This window comes from Takifugu flavidus, chromosome 16 (assembly GCF_003711565.1).
Source record: "Takifugu flavidus isolate HTHZ2018 chromosome 16, ASM371156v2, whole genome shotgun sequence".
Taxonomy (NCBI): Eukaryota; Metazoa; Chordata; class Actinopteri; order Tetraodontiformes; family Tetraodontidae; genus Takifugu; species Takifugu flavidus.
Window position 1 is genome coordinate 11,052,466 of NC_079535.1, and position 17,422 is coordinate 11,069,887.

General features: G+C 47.5%; 3 protein-coding genes across 7 annotated transcripts; all 3 read right to left on the minus strand.

Annotated features, from left to right (window-relative positions):
- Positions 1 to 1,769: 1,769 nt before the first annotated feature.
- gjb10 (gap junction protein beta 10) lies at positions 1,770 to 3,685 on the minus strand. 2 transcript variants are annotated; one of them, XM_057059270.1, is made up of 2 exons: positions 3,525 to 3,685; positions 1,770 to 3,221 (listed from the first exon to the last, which is right to left on the minus strand). In XM_057059270.1, exon 2 carries the CDS (start codon positions 3,132 to 3,134, stop codon positions 2,343 to 2,345), a length of 792 nt encoding a protein of 263 aa, XP_056915250.1. In that variant the 5' UTR covers positions 3,135 to 3,221; positions 3,525 to 3,685; the 3' UTR covers positions 1,770 to 2,342. The 2 variants fall into 2 exon arrangements, with proteins under 2 accessions (XP_056915250.1, XP_056915251.1); XM_057059271.1 differs by having other exon boundaries at positions 1,770 to 3,165; positions 3,525 to 3,674.
- A 294-nt stretch (positions 3,686 to 3,979) lies between these two features.
- Positions 3,980 to 9,704, minus strand: ppie (peptidylprolyl isomerase E (cyclophilin E)). Its single transcript, XM_057059269.1, has 10 exons — positions 9,619 to 9,704; positions 9,124 to 9,222; positions 9,006 to 9,049; positions 8,535 to 8,561; positions 8,343 to 8,424; positions 8,170 to 8,267; positions 5,267 to 5,390; positions 4,986 to 5,171; positions 4,743 to 4,885; positions 3,980 to 4,175 (listed from the first exon to the last, which is right to left on the minus strand). Exons 1-10 carry the CDS (start codon positions 9,647 to 9,649, stop codon positions 4,107 to 4,109), a joined length of 903 nt encoding a protein of 300 aa, XP_056915249.1. The 5' UTR covers positions 9,650 to 9,704; the 3' UTR covers positions 3,980 to 4,106.
- Positions 9,705 to 10,218: 514 nt separating this feature from the next.
- On the minus strand, positions 10,219 to 17,036 carry pabpc4 (poly(A) binding protein, cytoplasmic 4 (inducible form)). Of its 4 annotated transcripts, none has more exons than XM_057059353.1 (15): positions 16,766 to 17,036; positions 16,482 to 16,682; positions 14,348 to 14,541; positions 14,046 to 14,161; positions 12,763 to 12,902; positions 12,597 to 12,691; positions 12,390 to 12,527; positions 12,212 to 12,307; positions 11,856 to 12,125; positions 11,640 to 11,730; positions 11,237 to 11,541; positions 11,053 to 11,143; positions 10,854 to 10,984; positions 10,654 to 10,778; positions 10,219 to 10,559 (listed from the first exon to the last, which is right to left on the minus strand). In XM_057059353.1, exons 2-14 carry the CDS (start codon positions 16,672 to 16,674, stop codon positions 10,677 to 10,679), a joined length of 1,962 nt encoding a protein of 653 aa, XP_056915333.1. In that variant the 5' UTR covers positions 16,675 to 16,682; positions 16,766 to 17,036; the 3' UTR covers positions 10,219 to 10,559; positions 10,654 to 10,676. The 4 variants fall into 4 exon arrangements, with proteins under 4 accessions (XP_056915333.1, XP_056915334.1, XP_056915335.1 ...); XM_057059354.1 differs by having other exon boundaries at positions 11,237 to 11,367; positions 11,446 to 11,541; positions 11,640 to 11,733; positions 16,482 to 17,036; XM_057059355.1 differs by having other exon boundaries at positions 11,237 to 11,367; positions 11,446 to 11,541; positions 16,482 to 17,035.
- Between the last annotated feature and the right edge of the window lie 386 nt (positions 17,037 to 17,422).

Consider the following 17,422-nt stretch of genomic DNA (forward strand, 5'->3'; position numbering starts at 1 on the left):
TCCAGTGCTTCTGCTCCAACATCTTCATCAATAGAATGTGACAGGTTGATGGTTACATAACAGAGTTCTACCCATCCGCGTTCATCCGCGTTTCTTTGTGTTCAACTCAGGTGACACCCCCTTGGTCAGGTCTGGGCCTTTGTTTCCACTGTCCCCTTTAAAGGATCTATTATCTCTTGCTTATTTTCCTGCATGGTGCAGGGAATGTTTTACCACAGCGAGCATGTCTCTGCTGGATTGGATTAGCTCTTCAAGGCTCAAGTGCCAGAGCACGCTTGACGCCTGTTCTTTGAACCCTGTGTGTGTTTAGAACCGTTGACGTCCCGGATTTACATTAGAGGATGAAAAACGCGCTTCAACCTTAAGTCAAGTCGGGTTTATTTGCTGCTCCCTCCACCGCCACGTGCAGTTCTTCAGCACTGACTCACTCACTAACCCAACAGGAAGCGAAATGAACCAACACTCCCCGAATCCCATTAGGCTTCAGTATCAGATATTCAGACTTTTCAACTTTTTCCACAAAGTCTATCATGGAATGAACCTCTGCTCCTGGGATTCAGAAATTTCCTCCCAGCTCTGTTTTGCTTTTCAGGAATCTCACGCTGGGGTGAGTGACCGTTGGCTTTAGAGCATTCAGAGCAGATCAGATCAGTGGATCCTCTGGCCCTTCGTGAAGAACTGGCCCGGGCGGTCGGTTGAGACACACCTGCAGGAATGCAGCCTGCGATTCAGGTCCTCACAGGTCTCGACAGGCACAGCATAACAAAGACAGGCTGCACCGCTGGTACAGAGAAAAGGAAGAAGTGTACCATGGGGAAAAAAACACAAGAGCGAAAAAAGGCGAGCTGGGAGGGTCCAGTAATGGGAGAGATTGTTGGCTTGTTTACAGAACCACCCCGACTCACTGGACGAGACTTCCTCACTTCCTGTGGAAAATCTGAACAGTCCTGGGAGCTTATTCACTTTGATTGAAATTAACAGTTTTCTTTGAGGTAGATTTCATGTTTAACACCCCCCCCCCCACACACACACACACACACACACACACATATACAAGAACAAGAGTTGTCTGCTCGTATGAGTTTATTAAATAGGAACAAAGAGAACAACAAGCTGTATAAAAGATGGATGGGGCTCTTGTCTAAACACCCCGGGAAGGATTTTAGGATGTAATTAATTTGATTTCTGCTTATAATCTCCTGTCAAGGTATTTTCACTTTGCCCTCGTTTGGCTTCCTGTTATCCTGACCTTTATTTTTAGCACGAATATGAATGGCTAAACATAAGCAAGCACCAGGAATCAGGACGATTGGCCTTGAGATAATCTCCTCTCACTTTTACCATCTCCTATCGAAAGGTAGACTTTCACTGGAGGCACGTAGAGCTAAAATTCCAGGGCTGGGTGGACCGATATCCATCAGCACAGCTGTGCGTGGTTGACTTGTCAACATTGATTGGTTACCCTGGCAACAGCACGACAGCAAGTAAGGATGACTTGATGAAACACACGGAAACTTAGATTTAAGAGTTTGTTGAGAACCATTCTTGTGGGAGAGTTGTGAAGATTATTTCCTTATCTTTTAGTCACAACACCTCCTCTATTACAGAATTTTGGCAGTTGTTGCGGTAGTAGGGGAAGGTGCTAAAACACCTTCAGAGCACTGTCAAGGGGCCCTTTAGCAAGGTATCAAACCCCCCAAATGCTCACATAGGGCCCATGACCCCGAAAGGGCTAAAGCGATTAAAAAGATGAGGTGACACTTCCTCTTTTATGAAATTCAAAAACTTTAATCACTATTAACAAGGAAGATATTAACAAAAAGTCACTTTACATTAGTGTCCTGAGCGCACCCCGGCGTTCTTCCACTGCTCTGAGTTCGGCTTTGCAGCAACAAAAAAACTTGTTGAAAGTTGATGGAGGATGAACGGCGTGGTGGTGACGAGGAGTCGGCTCTGTAATTGTGGAGGAGACGGAACAGACCCACAGCAGCCAGGACTAAACATTCGAGGGAGGCTGGGCGCAGAGGAAAATCTTACACAGCAGAGCGTGTGTGTATGTAGAACCGCTCTCCCGACCACGGTGACTCACGTAATTGGCATCAGGGCAGGATCCGATGGGCTTTTTTTTCCCTAACCTAACCCTAACCCTGTTTTTCAGTGCAGTTTCAGAATGTTAAAGTCTCGATTTAGCATGACCCAAACCCACATCACTGAGGTCTTTCCCCACCAGAAATTCAAGCCCTCCGACAGTAAAAAGAAGTAAGATCTACTTGACGCGCGGGTCAGAGTCTGAGCTGATGAAATTCTGCCGATAGTCTTTATTCGCCACCGTCTGTCGGCTCTCAGGATATGGCAGAGCTGTACGAAGGTGCCGGCGTTTCGGGGGTGCACTTTGGAACCCTCTTTAGAGTGCTGGACTCCATCAGGTGGCTTCCGCTCGAGATGTTGTTGGTCATGGGGTGGTGAGTGTGGTGACCGGCCGCGAAACACTCACGGCAGCGTTTGCCCACCAAGTAGAGGATTTCGATGATGGAGAGGAAGATGCAGACCAGGCTGGTGACCACCATGAAGATGGTGAAGATCCGCTTCTCGGTGGGCCGCGCGATGAAGCAGTCCACCGTGTTCGGGCAGGGCTTCTGCTGGCACTTGATGAGCGAGGGGAAGTCGTAACCCTCGTAGATGTGGTAGAGAAGGTAGACAAAGGTGGCGTCGACGCCGATTTTGAAGACCAACGTGAGGACGTAGGTCCACCACAGGCCTCCGCGCTTCTTCCCGGTGTTCTGGTAGAGACGGCGGCAGTCGTCGCCATATTTAAGCCTGTTTTTCCGCTCCCTGTCCTCCCTGTAGGCGACGTGCATCACCACCAGGAGAGACGGGCAGGTGACGAAGATGAGCTGCAGCGCCCACAGCCGGACGTGGGAAACGGGGAAGAAGTGGTCGTAGCAGACGTTGTGGCAGCCGGGCTGAGCCGTGTTGCATTTGAAGTCTTTCTGCTCGTCGCCCCACACCTTCTCAGCCGCCACCACGAACACCATGACCCTGAAGAGGAAGACAATGGAGAGCCACACTCGGCCAAAGGCGGTGGAGTACTTGTTCACCCCGCTGAGGAGGCCCTGGAGGAATGCCCAGTTCATGGTGACGTTAGTTCACCGGGGGCTCTTCCTGCTGACAGGAGACAGGGGCGACTCAGCTGAAGAAGTACAGAGCTGAAACTTCGGTAACTACGAGAGAAAAAGAGACGATCACGTGACTGGAGGGAGCGCCAGGAAACAACTTCAACGTAAAGATCTGTCAGTTATGGAAGAAACACTGTGTAGATAGTGGTAAAGTCAATAACCGACCTAAGAGTTAACATCTGTCCAACTTTCTAGATTTCGCTAAACGAGCGAGGCTGTGCGTAAAGCCTGCGCTAAACCCGTGATGGAATTTTATCATTTCCACAAGCAATCAAAGCCACGCAAAACATGACAAACGATCCGTATTTCCCTCATGTAAGACCTGCGATGAGGTTTTAGTTTACTCACTGTGTGAAGGCGACAGTGGGAGCGTCGGTGTCGGAGCGGAGGATCGAGGCGCCGGATGAGTTCTCAGCGATGAGTCCCTCGGAACGTTTCCCAACAGAGGACGGAGTGGAGGAGGAGGAGCCCCGTCACTTCTACTCGTATGTAAACCTGATCAGGTGTGGCACCCACGATCCTACAACCACACACCTCTCAGGTCTCGAACAAAAAACATTTTTATCTTTATCTCATGACGCGTCCGCCGCGCATCTGGATCTACTTTTCGTACCACGCGTCTTGCAAATGGGTTCATTTTACCCGAATATCTTACAATGTTACAACTAAGTTCTTGACAATATCTCCATTGGGAGCCATTAAAAATATTCCTCTCAATAGATAAAAAAAGAAGACGCCATTAATGTTTCAATAACCACCGAAACATATTTTGTCAATAGCATAAACAATGAGACCCATAATGCTTTGTTTTTTTACGTAAAAAAAATTTATTTAAATATTTACATGGCAGACAATGTTGACAGAGTATGAATACATTCTCAGACAACCACAGCGGCGCCGTCGACACGCTGCACAAACACCTAGTTTCATTCACGCATATTCTCCACAGTCAGAAATGATGACCTTCTGCTTCGTTTTGCCGTCTTTGGCCCCCTGAGCCTGGAAGAGGAAAAGAAGAGGCACAAATCCACCCGTTAATTACAGACCGGGACATTTCTAGCAAAAGACGAATGACCATTCTGTTTGACCATCGATCCTTTGAGCGCCAAACAGACGCCCGTGTTTTTAACAAGCAAGAGGAAGAAAAGCCCAAATCCAAGCCTGGTACTGGTGCGCTGCTTGTCCGGGCCGTTTACCTTCCTGTTTGAGCACAATCGGTGGGAACCTGCTATAATTACAATACCTCCCTGATCGTGCACAAATATGAGCACCGGCGTGTATTCAGGCTAAAAACACGCACATGTTACCGTTTACACACGTAATTGTTCGGACATGACCACTATGAAGGCACCATTGTTAAAAATGTGACATTATTGACACAAGTGGTGTTTGATTTGGCCGCAGGGTTTTGTGGGCACAAATTAAACACAACTTGATGATTTCCATGTGTGGCTAGACAATGTTTGCTAGTCTGTGGTTCATTGGCCACCGTTATTAAGGCCGTCACGTCGCTGTGCCACAAACAGGAGGTGGCATTAAGGATCATGGTATGCATCATCTCACTACCTCCATTTGACGGAGCACATCCATCCCCTCCATCAGTTCTCCAAACACCACATGTTTGCCATCCAGCCAGTCGGTTTTATCTGTGGTGATGAAGAACTGAGAGCCGTTGGTGTTGGGTCCAGAGTTGGCCATGGACAGTTGTCCTGTTAAACAGAAGGTTTGGCTACTTAAACACACGATCTTCTCAGTAACAAAAACCACGTCACCAATCGGCAAAAGAAGCACCAAAGAGTGACTCCTCACCTGGGGCCGTGTGCTTCAGGACAAAGTTTTCATCGTCAAACTTGCGGCCGTAGATAGACTTGCCCCCGGTGCCGTTGTGGTTGGTGAAGTCGCCACCTTGGCACATAAACTGAGGGATGATGCGATGGAAGCTGCTGCCCTTGTAGCCGAAGCCTTTCTCGTGTGTGCACAAGCAGCGGAAGTTCTCTACAGATTGCACGGAGAAGGACGTGGTCGGATGTGGTACGATCAGCCTGGAAAGCTACAAATTCCAACATCGATTTCAACCCATAGATACACACCTGCCGTCATGGGAACAATGTCAGCACGCAGTAGAAAGCGGAGCCTCCCTGCTGGTTTGTTTCCAATCTTGATGTCCATGTAGACCTGAGGATTAACTCTGCCTTTCTTAGCTGGGGGCTCACCCTACACAAAGACATCATACTCACATCATTAAAGCCAATTTATTCAATATATACAGGTTTCATGACTTTTACAGTTACATTAAATCAGCTTTTCTCCACTACTATACCTGCACACCAATGGTTAGAAATATATAAAGCACCAACGTGAGTTCGCTTCATTCATTCTGGCCTCTGTTTACATCTCGCCAGATGCGGACGTGCGCGAGGCTCAGCGCACGCTCGCGGACTGTATTCAACAAGTGGAGCGGACCTATCCCGACGCTCTGGTTATCGTGCTTGGTGACTTTAATCAGAGCAACCTGAGTTACGAGCTCCCCAGATACAAACAGTTTATCAAATGCCCCACCAGAGCAGAGAACACGCTGGATCACTGCTACACCACAGTGAAGGACGCATATCGGGCCGTCCCCCGTGCTGCGCTAGGACTGTCGTGATGGTCCACCTGATCCCCACATACAGACAGAAACTTAAACTAACAAAGCCATCCGTGAGCACCACGAAGAGATGGACCAGTGAGGCTGTGGAGGAGCTGCGCACGTGCCTGGATACAACTGACTGGGACATGTTTAAAGGGGCCACACATGATCTGGATGAGTACACGGACACTGTGACCTCATATATCCACTTTTGTGAGGAGCGCATTCTACCAACGCGCACTAGGGTGAGTTATTCCAATGACAAGCCCTGGTTCACACCGAAACTCAGACAGATCAGGAAAGAAAAGGAAGCAGCGCTGAAAAGTGGAGACAGAGACTGCTACAGAGAGGCCAAATACCGGTTTAGCAAGGAACTGAGGAGAGCTAAATCTGTGTATTTGGAGAAACTTCAGCAGCAGTTTACTGCTAACGACTCTGCTTCTGTGTGGAGAGGCCTGAGGCAGATCACCGACTACAGGCCTCAGGCTCCAGAGGGTCAGGACGACAAAGCCCTTTGTCAGAGCCTGTCCCTCCACTATGCCCGCTTTGACACCTCGTCAGCCATGCCCAACACCTCCCCTCCCCCCAGTGTCACTGCCCCCATGGATCTCACTCCATCAAAGGCAGTCCCCTCCTCCTCCCCCCCTCCACTCACCATCAGTCCCCCCCCATCACTTACCACCAGTTCCCCCCTCCTCCCCCCCTTCATTCACCATCAGTGAACAGGATGTGCGCAGGCAGTTCGCCAGGCTGAACCCGCGCAAGGCCCCTGGCCCGGATGGCGTGTCTCCTTCCACCCTGAGGCACTGCGCAGAGGAGCTGACTCCTGTCTTCACAGACATCTTCAACTCCTCCCTGGAGTCGTGCCAGGTGCCAGCCTGCCTCAAAACCTCAACCATCGTCCCTGTCCCCAAGAAGCCACGGATCACCGGGCTTAACGACTACAGACCTGTGGCGCTCACCTCTGTAGTCATGAAGTCCTTAGAGCGCCTGATCCTGCCACACCTCAAGTCCATCACCACCCCCCTCCTGGATCCACTGCAGTTCGCCTACAGAGCCAACAGATCTGTGGACGACGCGGTCAACCTGGCCCTTCACTCCATCCTGCAGCATCTGGACTCCCCGGGAACCTACGCGAGGATCCTGTTCGTGGACTTCAGCTCTGCATTCAACACCATCCGCCCCGCTCTGCTACAGGACAAGCTGTCCCAGCTTAGTGTGCCTGACTCCCTCTGCAGGTGGATCACTCACTTCCTGACGGATCAGGGGCAGTATGTGCGGCTGGGGAAGACTGTCTCGGACTCTGTCTCCATCAGCACTGGATCACCCCAGGGCTGTGTACTTTCCTCCCTCCTCTTCTCCCTGTACACAAACTGCTGCACCTCAAGCCACCAGTCTGTCAAACTGATCAAGTTTGCGGATGACACCACCCTCATCGGGCTCATCTCCAATGGCGATGAGACTGCCTACAGGAGGGAGGTGGCTCGACTGGTGTCCTGGTGCGGACACAACAACCTGCAGCTGAACGCTCAGAAGACAGTGGAGATGATTGTGGACTTCAGGAAAGTCACAGCCCCTTTGCCCCCCCTTGCCCTCATGGACTCCCCCATCACCATCGCGGACTCCTTCAGCTTCCTGGGCACCACCATCACCCGGGACCTTAAGTGGGAGCCAACCATCAGCTCCCTCATCAAGAAGGCCCAGCAAAGGATGTTCTTCCTACGGAAGCTGAGGAAGCTCAAACTGCCTCCCAGGATGTTGGCGCAGTTTTATACGGCCATCATCGAGTCCATCCTCACCTCCTCCATCACCGTGTGGTTTGCTGGTGCCACCGTCAGGGACAGACTGAGGCTGAGAAGGTGATCGGCTGCAGGCTTCCATCCATCCAGGACCTGTATATCTCCAGGACCCGGAGGTGTGCAGGTCGGATCACGGCCGACCCTTCCCACCCTGGTCACGGACTGTTTTCCCCCCTCCCCTCAGGCAGGAGACTACGGTCCATTCGGACCAAAACCTCCCGCTACTTGAACAGCTTCTTCCCCTCTGCCATCAGGCTGCTGAACACCAAGTGACTTAGCAATTAAGCACCTTGTACAGCAGCCAGTCGGACTCACGAACAATACATTACTCCTGCATGGACCTGCACTATTTCTTACCACTTACCTCTTACCACTTACTATTTATGTATATACTGTATATAAGTCTTATTTTATTTTATTTATCTTATTCTAGTGTGGTCTTCTTTATGTTGAATGTCGCAGCATCACACCATGACAAATTCCTAGTTTGTGTAATACTGTGTATTACATGAACAATGGCAATAAATCTGCTTCTGATTCTGATTCTGAAAGAAATCTGTCTAACCTCCTGTGCTGTTGTTTTGGTTGTTTCGCCAGCCTCTGCTTCAGCCTCCTCCAGTGTCTTGCCTGAGAACCTCTTCAGCCAGTCATCGTCAGACCACACTGAAATGAAAGGCACCGTTAAAAACTGAGGCGAGGCTTTAAGGGTCTGCCAAAGCAAATGCCTCCGTGCATCACCTGGTCTAGAGGAGCCCTCTTTGATCCTCATAGGTTTGGCAATGTTGACTCGGATGGTTCGGCCAAAAAGTTCAGACTCATTCTGGCAACAGGGGGATCAACGATTATTAACGCTTTGAACCTCAGTCAAGGTCTGAGATTTATTTTTAAAAATAGGAAATAATTTTTTTATAGTGTTGTTCTTCCACTGACCATATTATCAATAGCTGCAGCGGCATCCTGAGGATTAAAAAAAAATCTTGTCAATATCTCATCTTATAAAATATATAAGGTTCTGTTCAACTGGTAGCAACATTCAAAATGAAAGCTGTTATGTGAAACCATGTACATATTATCCTGCATTAACGTGCTACATCAGCTGTAAATAAACCAGCCTTGTCCATAAAAGTGGTGGAGTTGAATTAGACAATATATCCTTGCTTAGACAACTTCAGTCTCATATGATTTTTTTTAAACAAACCTAAATCCTAAATTATATAGCTAACGCATATTTCAGACTGGGAAAGACAGTAAAAAAGAGACAGCGAAACAAAGATCAACTCTGTCATCAGAAGACAATAGAAAATGATGACTCCTTTGAATAAAGCATGTTTATATAAAAAGCACCCTGTCCATTCCTTATCCAACCTTTATGCAAACTGAAGTAATAAATTCAGGACCCACCTCAGCCAGTTCAAATTCAATAAATGCAAATCCTCGGTGTTTTTCTGAAAGAAGAGCAAAAACACATTATTTTAGATAACAGGAGCAGCACAATTACCTTCATCACTGCTGGACTCACCTGTTTCATAGTCTAAAGGGATCTGGATGTCTATCAGGTCTCCGAACGGAATAAAAGCTGCATGCAACACCTTCTCATCGACCTCTTCTGCCAGGCCACCTGTCAGAATCAGGCAGGTAAACACATCTTTACCTTTCAAAAGCATCACCTGAGAATCAACAGAACTGAGATTGTGACGTTACCGGAAACCATTTACAAGCCACGGTCAAGACACACGAGTTAATAAAAATAAGTTTGTCGCCATGCTAGTGGAATTTTGGAATGTCTTATCGCCACATCATAAAAACTCAAAGTGGTTAGAAAGTTTCTTTACTAGAGTTGCTTTATTCGGGCGGCGTTTTCGTGTTGAACGGTTACACTGCTACGGATTTGTCTTAGTAATATACGGGCGTAAATGTGGTTGCACTCGATGCAATTGTACACCGAGCCCAAGCACTTTTCCTTTTTAAAAATCACAAATTTGCTATTTTTGAATGTAAAATAACCATAACGCACCGATATACAGCACTCGTTTGTTGGCCGCCATCTTGGATTTAACCTTTCCACTTTGACCCCAGCAGCTTGTGATTGGCTCAGAATAACTAGAGCCCGCCCACTTATGGCTCGCGCCCCCTGTCGGAGGAGTTTGCGTACAACATCCTTCCTCTCTTTATGTGACAACAGGCGTTTTGTTGTTTGTTTTTTAGCAAACATTTGGTTATAAAGCAACATACTATGTTATGTGACCTTTTATTACTACTGCCTTGATATATAATATGGGTATAAGTCACAATATGTGGGTAAAAGACCTGCTGGACGAAGGTCAACCATCATGCAAAATATTGATAGTAAAGTCTCATATTACTGTCATTCCTCTGATTCCCTTGATGCATGATCAATCATATTAATTCCTTTTCTATTTTTAATTCTTAAAAATTACCTATATATTTAATGTCATCTTTAAGATTTCAGTGATACAAGAAAATTCCCACAAAGTTCATATGGGTTAAATGCGTTATGGGTTATCACAGACAGCCATTTTATTGAGTCAAGAGGATTGATATTTCTTGAGGATTGATATTTCTTGAGGGATTTCAAAATAAACACAAATCAAACTGCTTCCATATGCCACTCCTTTATTGAGAATACCGCACACTCATGACGAAGAGATAAGATGGAGAAGTCAATAATTTCAAATCAAAGATCAACAAAAGAAAGGGCTCATTTTCATTTCAGTTTCTCTCTGCGCCCATGATGTAAATGGATCAATAAGATTAATTTGCACTATATCTTTTAGTATATATATGGTTTCATCATTATTAAAGAATAAGCAAATCATGAAATGCAATCATTTATTATTTCAAGTATGATTTTAAAATTGCATGCCGTCTCTTCTTCTCTGTTTTTGCATAAGAGTCTGGTGTTTTGGAGTCTTGTGAAGGCTCTCGTCTCATATTCTGGAATCAAACATCATAATTACTTTAACAACACAAAACACCATGTGCAAGATTATGAAAAAGCCTGACAGAGAGTGGGAAGATAGTAACATACCAAAATACTCCAGTGATTCATCTTCAGGATGTGGCAGTAGCAGCTGCAGGTGCCATGTTACCTGCTTTCTGAGTGGCATCTTTCTTTGCCTGATGGGCTTGAAGCACAGCAACCGCTTCTTCCACCTGTGCCGGAGGACAAAAGTGGAGTTTTTTTAAATGCTAAATGTCAAAGTGATGAAAAGGGTGAAACCCGAGTACCTTTGATCGTAGAGATTCGTGAGACTCCAACATGTGTAGCAGTTCCGAGTTGTCGATCTCCAGCAGCATGCCGGTGATCTTTCCTGCCAGGTTAGCATGCATGGCCTGAATGAGAGGGAAAAGACGCTCACCTAGAAACAAAAATAAAGAAACCATTTAGCAGATTATCAAACGTATTACACTATTTTGATGTTATTACCTAGCATCTGTTTCTGCTCCTGAGGGGGGGCGGCAGCCAGCATGGAGGGTGTGAGAGGCTCCTGTCCCTGAACGTGCACAGCTGGCTGAGCCTGAAAAAGAGAGGAGCATGGGAACATGATCACTGTCTTAGGACACTGATTTGGAAAAAAAATTGGTGGACAGGACTGGTTTGTTGTTCATACTTGCTGGAGGGCGATAGGCTGCACCACCTGAGGGTTGGGGTTACGCACGCCAGTGGCATATTTGTAAGGTGTCACATTGCGGGGGCCGGGGACCCCCATTGAGGGGCGAGGAGCCATAGTTTGAGCTGAGCCTGGATGGAGCAGAATGTACATTTTGAGCCTTCTGACAGTAAGATTGAAGGATTTGAAGGAAATGTTGGAGAACACACCCCGGGGACCCTGGGAGCTGCTGTTAGGAGTCATCTGTCTCATGTTGCCGCGGGGTCCCGGCTGCCGCAGTGTATTGGGCATCCCTTGGAAACCCCCTAAGAGCAAAGAAGAGGCAAAAAACAGTGAAAACAATACAAAGCTTGTCACTGAAGTCCATCAACAACACGAGGACCGTAAAGTCGCCCACACTCACCTTGACCTCTACCACCTTGTTGCTGCCATCGGGGGTTAGGACGCATCTGGGCAAGCTGATTTGGTGCATAGTACGTGGTCCGATTCTGGGCCTGCTTGATACAAGCAGGGAAATTCACATATTTTATCTCAGCCAGCTCCTATTGCTAGTAAAAAACATACAATTGCCTTAAAAACGGCCCCACAGATCCGAAACAGTTTGACTATCATATCACACCTGTGGGACCGCTGGCATGAAATAGCCGCTGGTGGGCTGGAACTGGTTGATGATGGTATTGGCTGGCATGGCTCTCATGCCAGCGATACGCTGCATGTACTGGTTGGTGAGGTGGGCTTTGCGCTCTTCTTTCCTCTGAGCGAGGGCTACGTAGAGGGGCTTGGAGCCAACGATACGACCGTTCATCTCAGTCACGGCTTTGGTGGCCTCCTCGGGAGAGGAGAAGCAGACGAACCCGAAGCCCTTAGAGCGTCCCTCCTCCAGCATGACCTAAAACGCAGACTATTCGTCTCATGAAAACGTCCAACGTGCATCACTCTCACACTGCATCCGCCACAGGCGACATTAGCACTTACCTTGGCACTTGTAATCGACCCAAACGGAGAGAATTCTTTACGGAGTTTCTCATCATCTATGGTGTCGTCCAAGTTCTTGATGTACAGATTAACGCCCTGAAACAGTGGACACTGTCATAGAAGAACAGCAAGGGACCGAAGTGTCGCATGGTTGAGACGCATTTGGCCACGTTCAGACCTGATAACGGCTAATCCTTTCTTGTTTGAGCATCTCAAACTTCCTCTTCAGCTCCGCCTGCCGCTCATTCTTCTTCTGCGCCCGACCGACAAACACGGTCTTGCCATTGAGCTCTGTGCCGTTCATGTCCTCTACGGCCTAATTACATAAGAAAAATCGTGTTTCCCAGGAAATTTTAAAATACAGACTTCCAAGAGGAGAAAGTACCTTGTTAGCATCCTCGTGTTTCTCATAACTAACGAATCCGAAGCCTCTGGATTTGCCAGTTGGGTCCATCATGACCTTCACACTGAGCGTCTTTCCTGAAGGCGACAGACGTCAAGTAAAAGCACGTAAGAGAACAGAAGAGTGCGACAGCGTCCGATTATTTCACCGTATTTATCGAAGAGTTCCTTCAGCCGCTCGTCATCCATGTCATCTCCGAAGTTCTTGATGTAGACGTTGGTGAATTCCTTGGCTTTGGCGCCGAGCTCGGCCTCCCGTTCTTTGCGAGATTTGAAACGACCCACGAACCTGCAGAGAGCGGGGACGCGGCCACGCACATTCTTTTGAAAAAGCCCAGACAGAGAAGGAGAAACCAAGCAAGGAGCCGTCTCCTTTAACCCGTACTCTGCGATCTAAAACCCTTCTAATCCATCTTTCCGCGCACAGAAATGACAGAGGAAGACCTGACCAGGCAAAGACGGTGAGTAAAAAGACATTCCCGAACAAAAAACAGGTAAAAAATACACAAACAGCTGCTATCAGTCCGCGATTCATCGTTTTAGGGGTGACCCAACCAAAAAATGATGTTAATGTCATCTGAGGCAGGCAGATTGTTCAACATGCTCCACATAACAGAGACAACCATCTTATATCTTGGTCCAAAAACCTGATGAGGATGTGGATGGAGAGAAGAGGAGGGACAGAGTCTCACAGTACAAAGGAAAGCTGAGCATGACCAAATGATCTTATATACCTTTCCGTGATGACCTTTCTCTCCTTCTGCCATCCAGTATTGCATTGCTGCATTGGATCCATCACTAAAACACACAAGCATGGTCACACACACATACACACACGCACAAACAGACGCTCCAAGATGGGCGGCCAGCGAGTGGAAAAATGAGGCAACAGAAAAGGCGTCTGGTAGGAAAGATAAGAACGGGCCAGAGCTTATAGTTTGTTATTTATCAAGTTATTTAGAAGTCGTCCTGGAGACAGCCAGAGATGAGTTTATTAGTCCGATTATTCACACACAAACTCAACAACTGAAAGAAGACACAAACAAACAGTCAGTTTACTTCATTAAAAAAATGAATGCTAGTATCACAAGCCCAGTAAACGCTGCACTTCCTGTCCACTTAATGAGCGAGGAACTACTTTGGTGATCCAATAACTGCTGCGGGCCTAAATTCTCTGACTTTAGCTTTCCAAACTGGGTCGTTCCTCCTTTTCCCTCACCTCTCTGACGTGTAACTGAATTGAATTTGTGTTGCGGATGAAATCACACGGTGCTACTTCCTAACTAGTAACTGACGAATGAAAAATGCGTATTGACCACGATTAAAAGGTTGAGAAGCCGCCGATTTTCCACCAAGACATCAGCGTCGCGATACCTTTGGAATACTAAAGTAAACACCCCCTCCCCGGTTCCCTACATGATCGGACACTCACACCTTGCGGTCATTGAGAAGCATTCCGTTCATTTTCTCGATGGCACGGTCGGCGGCGTCCTGAGTCTCAAAGTGGACAAAAGCGTAGCCTTTAGATCCATTTTCATCACACACCACCTGGAGCGGAGGGATACGTGAGAAAACATAGACCCATAAATCACCTTTTGGTTGAAAATGAAAAATGATCCCCTTTTGTATGTATGATATATATTTCACAATGCAATTAGGACAGTTTTAACCCCTGGAAAATGTAGATATTTACACATTCAACACTTTACAGTCCCTCGTTGACGGCGCTCTTACCTTGCAGGAGAGGATGTTGCCGAATGCAGAGAAAGTGTCGTACAGCGCTTTGTTGTCGATGGACTTATCGAGGTTCTTGATGAACACGTTGCCCACTCCGGACTTCCTGAGGGAGGGGTCTCTCTGGGACCACATGATCCGGATCGGCTTCCCTTTGACCACGTCAAAGTTCATGGTGTCCAAGGCTCTCTCAGCTGACAGGAGGGAACAAATAATGAGTGTTTTCATAAGAGCCTCGCGTCAAACAGTCAATCAGCCATAGGTGTGTGAGGCACAGGCTGTTGTGATACGTGTCCAAGTCTTAAACACCATCTTTTTACATTACACACTTGTAATTACCTCATAATAACATCATTCCAAGAGGAAAAACAGGTCCAACTGCAGTTTGTCCTCTGTGTACATTACAAAAACAGCACGTGGGGCAGGGTTCACACAGCAGACATGTGGGTGCTGGAGCAGCTGTTGGGGGGGGCAGCTGCAACACATGGCTTCCTTCTCAAACTCACCACATGCTGCCGTTCCTGTTTCACACCTCAGCCGGTTCCAGCAGGAACACAGGGAGCCCTTTGATACACCAAATGGGTTTGGGTGTCATGGGTCTAGTTTAACCGCTTCACCCCCCCTGCTCTAACACACATATGTGCTCCCACCTCCATAGGGGCGCATGTGCCAAACATCCCTTTGTTCGGTCGCTCCACAGTAACGGACACGCGGCCGAGCTTTCCAGCTAAAAAATGTCTGGTAAACAAAACAGATCTGCCCTGCGTATGCTGACATCGGCAGTTTGGTCCCATTTGGACTTCACAGCGTGAGGGTGCTCAGAGAAGGTGTGAGAGTGCTGTCAGACACGATTGCAAGGTCCATGGTGGGATTCTAGTGTTTTAAAACGGGTCTGAGAGACCTTCTAAGCAGTGTAACTACTGACATAGTCGTGAATTCTTCATCAAAAGCCACCGAATAAAATAGCGCTAGGGAAACTCATTTTAAGTGTTTTAGCATCGGCTTGAATTAATTCGGGTCAGGCAGGTTTGAGGCTGCTCAACAAGTCTTCTATATTTAGAGAGGGGTCCTGAGAGGTATTTGCTGGCATGGGGTGCGTGGAGAGCGTTCTCTGCCATTGATGGGGAAGAGATACGTTCAACAAGAATGAGAATCACCAGGGAGTGTTTACACACACGGCCTGGACGAGGAGCGATCCGAGGCGAGCTGATGCTTCCTCCGCTGCCACCCGCCGCCCACGAGGACGGCCCGACGCACGCCCACCATTCTGATTGTACTTCCTGCAACCTTTTCTAGGGTGGAAGTAAAAGGCCCAAAAGGCTCTTGAGAGGTCGATGTGTGAAATAGCCCACCAACAGAAACCCCTCCCCCACAGTGTCCCACCATTACGGCTGTGACTGTTATATTTACTCGCTGTTGTCCTGGAAGGGAACTGGTTTGGGGTTTTTTTTTATTTGCTATGACCAACCTTTGGTGGGCTTCTGACAGACATTGTCCCAGGTCTTTAGGTTTTTGACCAAGAAATGGGACATTTGCACTATTTTGGCAACTTCAGAGGCCATCCAGCAGCAACACCTGTTACGACTCTTCACCGCTTCGGTGCCGCCGAAGCATTGGAAAGAAAATGGATCAAACGTCATGACCACAAGTCAACCCCACTTCTGCCGCCAGTCTGTGTTTTGGGGATCACAAATCTAATCACGCCGGGTCACATTAAAGCTGAAATTGAGCCCAACACAGCCGGGAGAAGCTCTTAAAACACTGCTGCACATGAACAATGCGCGTAAACGACGAGCAGGTGGTGCTTACAGCTCAGCTGTTCCTGTGTCTTTTCCTGGTTTTACAGAACAGTGCAGAGGATTTCAATGTCACCCTTTAAATGGGCGCCGGAATAAGTGAGAAGATTCTACAACCTGCATGCAACGTTCAAAAAAACTGGGAGTTGCATTCACTACACTGACATATATTACTAAGAATATACAAGAACTGGGGCGAGCTTATGTGGGTCAAGTCGTCTGAAAGACCACTGTCCTGTGGGCTGCGTAATATTACTTTAATATTTTAAATGCATTGATGTGTCGGAGTGCACACACAGGTCGTGACATCTGCTCAGAACAACGCGTGTTCTACATACCGTCAGCGGGCTGGGAGAAGTTCACATACGCGTATCCGAGGGAGCGCCGGGTGATCATGTCTCTGCAGACCCGAATGGAGAGCACCGGGCCGGCTGGGCTGAATTTCTCGTACAACATAGCCTCCGTGATGTCGGGGTGCAGGTCGCCAACGTAAAGAGAAGCCATCGGATAATTCCCCGCCGCTGTATTCATATCAGGGTCTTCACAAAAGCAAAGACTTCTTCAACAAAAGTCTTTTTAAAATGTGGGTCCACACCGACAGCTGGGTGAGAAAATATCAAACCTGGCAAAACTGAATTGAAACCACGTCTTCTTCAAATATCTTCACCTCCGCGGTCAAGCCTGATCTCGTTTAGATTTTTTTTTTTTAATGTAATTATTTCTTTTGCTATTTTTTTTTTCAACGTTTGTATTTCTTTTAACATCCGAGGTACTTTTTTTTTTTAGATTGAGATTTTTTGGAGATTTTATATTTTTTATATAGTTTTTATTTTAAAAATTTTCAAGAACGGTGAGTTCGACGCTCACGGTTGTTTTGGAGCCGGCGAAAGAGACTGCGTGGGGAGACGCGTGTGGACTTTATAGGGAGGGCTGGTGTGGAGGAAGCTGTGACCGGGGTCAAACTGTGCATAGACGCACGCACGGAGCATGCGGCGTAAAAGGGAGAGCGCACCGCAGATACCGCCCCAACTACACAGCACGGATCCCTACAGCGACATCTGGGTGGGGAGAGCTGCAGAGAGCATGCAGCCAAGATTCAGAGGAGCAAACGGGAATTGTTGGAGAACGCGTCTGGAATAAGTGTCATTTTTCCCCCTCATTAACGGGACGTGGGTGAATCACTCATCGGTGGCTCAAGGACAAATCTTAAATATAAATATTCTGCATGAGAGAAACTAAGGGTGAGATGCAATGGTGTAGCGTGGAACCTACATTACAT